Genomic DNA, 5,877 nt, shown 5'->3' with positions numbered 1-5,877 from the left:
TAGTTGAAGCAATGTGTCTGTAATAGGTGATATAAGAACTGCTGAGTCAAAATAAGCAAATAACATAAACAATATTTTTTTTTAATAAAAATAAATAATAATACCAAGTAATATTACCTAAATAAGTCAAGTACATATTTTTTAGCTTGGATTATTTACTCTTAGCATCATTATATCAACTTAATAGTATCCGTTAAATATCTATGATCTGAACATTTTTAACAACACATTAGATGGAAACATTGACTTGCTATTGCACCGAATTATAGTAAATTAATATACGTTGTGTCTTTTTTTTTTCCAATCTAAATTTAAACTATTTTGCTGGGGCCAACTCAGACTCTTGTGAAGTTACTGTTGTTAACTTTACAAGAAAATGCACCAAACCTTTTTTTGATCCTTTGAGCCCTGAAACCCAAATATATACTGGATTTTACATCTCTTTCTTTTATCTTTCCATCTTCATTGAAAATCACAACTGTCTTGGTAACTAAATGATTCCTTGCACTACTTTGAGTTAGTGTAAAGTCTCAATATGCTACATTGACGTTTATGGTTGGGATGTGACAAAACGTCAAGAGCTGGAAGGTGCAGTTGGCATCATTTCTCCGAGCCACTGACTCCCGTGTTTATCATAAAGGTGCAGATATCTTGTCATTGCGAGCTAAACATCTGGTTCCGAAAACTAATGCACAGGTTGAGTCATTCCTCTCTGTCTGTAAAATTATGGACTCAACCTTCATCCACCCCCCCTCAGACTGTATTTAGGCTCCCTGCGTCTCTCTAATTCACATTCGGTAAGTCTTTCCAGCAGTCTAGCAGCACGCCTTTGTTAATTCTTCAAAACAAATGCGAACCATCTGTGCTCCCCATGGCGTGTCCTCCCCAAACCCCGCAACAAACAGACGCTTTAATGAGAGAATGTAAATCACATTACAGACTTCGAGATGATAGTTACTGCACAGCGAGCATGCAGACTAAATGAGTGGACTCTTATTGAAGGCTTTCTGCTGGGTGTATCCTGGGGGACAGAAAAACACACCTCACGCTCAACTGATGCTAGGTTTGTTTTACCACAGTAGTGGTAAGTGCTTTTTTTTTTTTTTTATTAAAAAAAAGAGAGATCAGTTTGGAGAATTAAAAAAAAATAACAATAATAAATTCAAGGGGGTTTCTCCTGGGGTTCCGTGTGAAGGAAATCTTCCAGCGTCCGCTTTGGATCACCCCTCAGTGGGTTGCGGGGGAGCGCGCGCGCTCAAATGTCGGTCAGAGGGTCTTCCGCTCTTCCGGGGACGCGCGCGGGGTGCTGAATCTCGTGCTGAAAAGAGACGAGGCGTGCACATCTGGCTCCGGTGGGGTCGCAGAGTTGCAGGGGAGGGACTTCTTCAGCGTGTGTGTGTGTGTGTGTGGGTGTGTGTGCGCGTGCTGTGTAATTCGCAGCAGATGACCACTTGGGGGGATGGAGGGTGCATTCGGGTGGTGAGCAGCACCAGAGCACGTTGGACTAATGAAAGTGCTTTTTTTTTTTTTGACGCGTGCGGAGCAAATGCTCCTGAGTTGTGCGCCGCTTTTCGGATCACGGCGTGAGTCATGGAGGGGTCGCTCCGCAGCATGACAGAGGAGCGGGGCGCCTACACCTGAACAGCGAACGTGGAAATGGATACCAGCGGCTCCTCCTTGGTGGGAATATGCCTTTTCCTGCTGTCGCTCGGTGGGTTTTCATCTTCCTCCCCGGTGTTGGATTTTTGTCCCGAGCGCTGCGACTGCGTGCATGCGCTGCACCTCCTGTGCGCCAACCGCGGCTTGCGCGCTGTGCCCAGAGCAGCCGCGCGGGTGTCAGATGATGCGCTGATCTTGAGCCTTGGGGGCAACTTCATCACGAACATCTCCGCGTCAGATTTCGCACGGTACTGTAAGCTCGTAAGGCTGAATTTGCAGTATAATCAAATAGCAGCCATTCACCCACAAGCATTCGAGAAGCTGTCCAGGCTAGAGGAGCTTTACTTGGGGCATAATCTTTTAACAGCTTTGCCTGCTGGAAGTTTACAATCTTTGAATAAACTGTCTACTTTCTATGGGAATGACAACGCCATTAAGAAAGTCCTACCGGAGAACTTCTTGAACTTGGATAATCTTGTTAAACTGCGCCTGGATGGTAACTCATTAGAGGTTCTGCAGGACTCTGTTTTCACAAATTTGGCCAACCTTCAGTACCTTCACCTGGAGCACAACAAACTGCATCACATCCACAGAAACGCTTTCTTGAAACTGACCAACCTGCGCTTTCTTAACCTGGCCCACAACAAGCTGTCGGCCCTCACTAATGTTCTGAGTTTCTCTCACCTCAGATCTCTGACCGTTTTGTTGCTGTCTGAAAATGAAATTCGGCACATCGGAAACCACGTCTTCCAAAACCTGAAGAAGCTGTCCAAGCTTTCCCTCAGTAACAACAGGATTTCTGACGTGGACAGAGATGGACTGAGGGGACTGTCAAGCCTCAGGGAGTTTCTGATTGATGGCAATGAGCTGGAGGAAATTAATGCTGGATGGCTCGACCCTTTGGAGAGGGTTGAGGTGCTGGACTTCAGTCACAACCAGCTTGTCAGCGTGGACCCCTCCGCCTTTTCCAGACTTACATACTTAAAGGTGTTGAGGTTGAAGAACAACTTTCTCACCAGTCTGTCAGGTGAGATTTTTGCCTTCAACAGCGTTCTTCAGAACATCGATCTTCACGGCAACAACTGGACCTGCGACTGTCGCCTTGAGGATTTGAAAAGATGGATGACTGCTGCTCATTCTCAGCGAAAGCTTTTGTCTGTATTTGTGCAATGCCATTACCCGGAAACTCTGAGGGGGAAATATCTGGACTATGTGAACAGCTCCCAGCTGCATCCCCTCGGGAACTGGAACCATTCCTGTAAGAGTGGATCTGGGCCTGAGGACAGTCAGGGAGGAGGCCTACGTAAGAAACTGGATGGGAAAGATAGAACAAAGTTAGATCGAGAGGGGAAAGGTGAGGAGAATTGGATCGAGCTGGGTGACAGAAATAAAACAGAATTAGGAGAAAGAGACGGTTTAAGACAGCTTAACAGAGGCGGGATAGTGACAAGGAGAGAAGGGGAGAAAAGGAAAAGAGGTGGCCAGGAAGAGGTAGAAATCCAAGGAGACCAAGGAGGTCTGGAGGCAGCAGAACCTTCTATCCTGAAAGGAAAGCAAACAAAGAAAGAGTCACGACCTGCTACAGAGGCAGCTGGTAGACGTACCAAAGGAAGCCAAAGGTCAAATGTTATCCCTAAGATTGATCCATTAGTCACGTCCAAACCAAGTCATCCAACAAACACATGGCTCACTACCAGTGAGCCTGTCCAGCCAGGAGAAAAGTTTGATCTCCTGAGGTCAGATCGAGACGAGGCACTGCCCGTTATCTCAGATCCTTGTGTGTTCAACCGACATTTCATCACCAATGTTTCAGTTGATCAGGTGACATCTAGCACTGTCACCGTTTACTGGACAAGCAGAGATAACCATCGCTACTCTCCAGGACCAAAACCAGGCCTACATGAAGTTCACTACCGGATTCTGTTTGACCGGTTCGGCAACCCGGACCGTTTCCCTCGCTACGTCTATGCCGGAAGAGATTCTCGCTCTGTGACCCTTCGCGAACTCACCTCGGGAGTGACCTATGTGGTCTGTGTGGAAGGAGTAGTTGGCGGATTTGTGTGCCATGTGGCACCACGTGACCACTGTGCAGGACTGGTCACCCTCCCCGAGGTGGCCAGCCGTCAGAGCAGTACTTCTCTAACGTCTGACCTCCAGCTGGTGACGGTGGTGACACTGGTGGGAAATGCTTTGCTGCTGCTGGTCATCAGTGGCATCTGGCTTGGGCGGAGCCTCAGAAAGAGGCTGCAGAAGAGGAAGTCAGCCGTTCACGTGCGACACATGTACTCCACGAGGAGACCGTTCCGTCCCACGGTGGCAGCGACCTCCGTCTCCACGGACTTTACCAGCTACCAGAGCAGTCGATCAGCTCGTCTTGCTCCCCTGGAGGAAGGAGACCTGATTGAGTTCCCTTGTGATCGGTTTTTAGACAACTGTGGTGTTCGCAGAGATGGCAATATGCAGAGATTCTCTGACTAAAACAAAAATACATGGAAATGCACGGTATAGAAAGAAATATTTGATTTTGACCAAGTTGAATTCTTTGGAAAAACCCCCAAAACAAAACAAAACTGTTTTTCACTGTATACACCCTGCAAAACCAGACCAGGAACATTTGTTTTTGGTTGACTCTATTTACTGAGAACAATTTCCTTCAGCTGTAACACAGCTAAGCTCATAATGATCATTTCAGACTCCAAAGGAAGTCCATTTTTTCAGACTTCCTTTTTCCTTAATGAGGCCTTTTCCTCTGTCATTTCCTTGCACCTGAGAATGTCTCAACATATGTGATTTTTTTGAGTGGATGTGTGCACATATTGGATGTTGTACCACTGATTTCAGCGATGGTGCTAGTACCCAGTTGACAGACATGATATTGTCTAATATTTGTACAGTATGTGATGAGGGCTGCTGGTTGGCAGAGAAACACCTACCGTTTGTATTATGTTTTATACATTTTGTAAAAACAACTATGTCATTTCATATTATGCAGAAAACAAAACAAAAAAAGCACAAGGAAATCAGTATGCACACTGGGTTTCCTGTGTGGACAAGTGCGTACACCTCCAGATTGCGCATAAACTAGTTGCTGGGAGCAAATGTCTCCAACAATATGCCTAAATTGCAATGGAAGCATTTGTGGACAATTTAATTATGTATGATATATTTTGTGTCTATATGTATTGATTTATTTGGCAAAGCAAAAGAAGTGTAAATTTCTATACCCACATGGGACAGGTGAAACACATGTTGGAAGAGGACAGATTTGATATCTGGACTCTGCGGTCTCTTTTTTTTAATTTTTCATGTAATGCCATACTGTAACCTTTAGGCAATCAAAGTCCATTCATGTTGGCGATACTGCTGAAAACTATTAATATTTTAAACGTCTGTCACTCAGAGCTTAAATGTAGACTACCGTTTGTATTTCAGAAGGTGGAACAATAAATCTAAAGGTTTAAAGGAAAATCTGAATTGTGTGTGAGGCTCTTACAGTGTTAATGTTAGCGAAGTCTGGCAATGGTTAGTGTCTTTGTTTGAGTCAACAGGGTGGAGTGCCTCCAGCACTTAGTCCCAACAGACAAAAATCTGTGCACAACGAAGTATTTTAAGACCACCAAAAGGTCAAAGGGTCAATCATTCAAGTTTATCTAAACTCATTTTCAATGTTTTACATGAAAGATTTGGCTTAGTTTGAAATAAAGTTTTGAACACTTACATAGTTGAATACAAATGGCATGCCAATTGAACAAAAGGGAAAACACCACTTTAAAATGTTTGTGCAACAATATATTAAGAAATATTTATGAGTGCATGCTGGAAAAAAACCTAAAACTGCTTCAATGTCTTTCGGTTACTGTGGTCACAAGACGGTGTAACCACCGAAACGGACGCTAGGGGGCAGAGTGAACCGCACAGTTCCTCATGCAAATCTTTCCCCCAAACAACCAAACATTCCATCTTTTTTCATGAATGAAAATGACATAAAACCACGTGAAGATATATATATATATATATAGTATATAGATAGATAGATAGATAGATAGATAGATAGATAGATAGATAGATAGATAGATAGATAGATAGATAGATAGATAGATAGATAGATAGATAGATAGATAGATAGATAGATAGATAGATAGATAGATAGATAGATAAAAGTGCCATTCAAGAAAGCCTGTTTACAATCTTTCCATTTCTATGGCTCTGGAACACAGA

The 5,877-nt window shown here is 43.9% G+C and overlaps 1 protein-coding gene across 1 annotated transcript; it reads left to right on the top strand.

The window, feature by feature from the left end:
- The first annotated feature begins 1,326 nt into the window (after positions 1-1,326).
- tril (TLR4 interactor with leucine-rich repeats) lies at positions 1,327-5,133 on the top strand. Its single transcript, XM_032580125.1, has one exon. It carries the CDS (start codon positions 1,657-1,659, stop codon positions 4,135-4,137), a length of 2,481 nt encoding a protein of 826 aa, XP_032436016.1. The 5' UTR covers positions 1,327-1,656; the 3' UTR covers positions 4,138-5,133.
- The last annotated feature ends 744 nt before the right edge of the window (positions 5,134-5,877 follow it).

This window comes from Xiphophorus hellerii, chromosome 13 (genome assembly GCF_003331165.1).
Source record: "Xiphophorus hellerii strain 12219 chromosome 13, Xiphophorus_hellerii-4.1, whole genome shotgun sequence".
Lineage (NCBI taxonomy): Eukaryota > Metazoa > Chordata > Actinopteri > Cyprinodontiformes > Poeciliidae > Xiphophorus > Xiphophorus hellerii.
This window is presented reverse-complemented; position numbering and strand designations above follow the sequence as displayed.

Coding starts and splice junctions, on each gene's coding strand:
- tril (XM_032580125.1), top strand. CDS start 1,657: ATGGATACCAGCGGCTCCTCCTTGGTGGGAATATGCCTTTTCCTGCTG.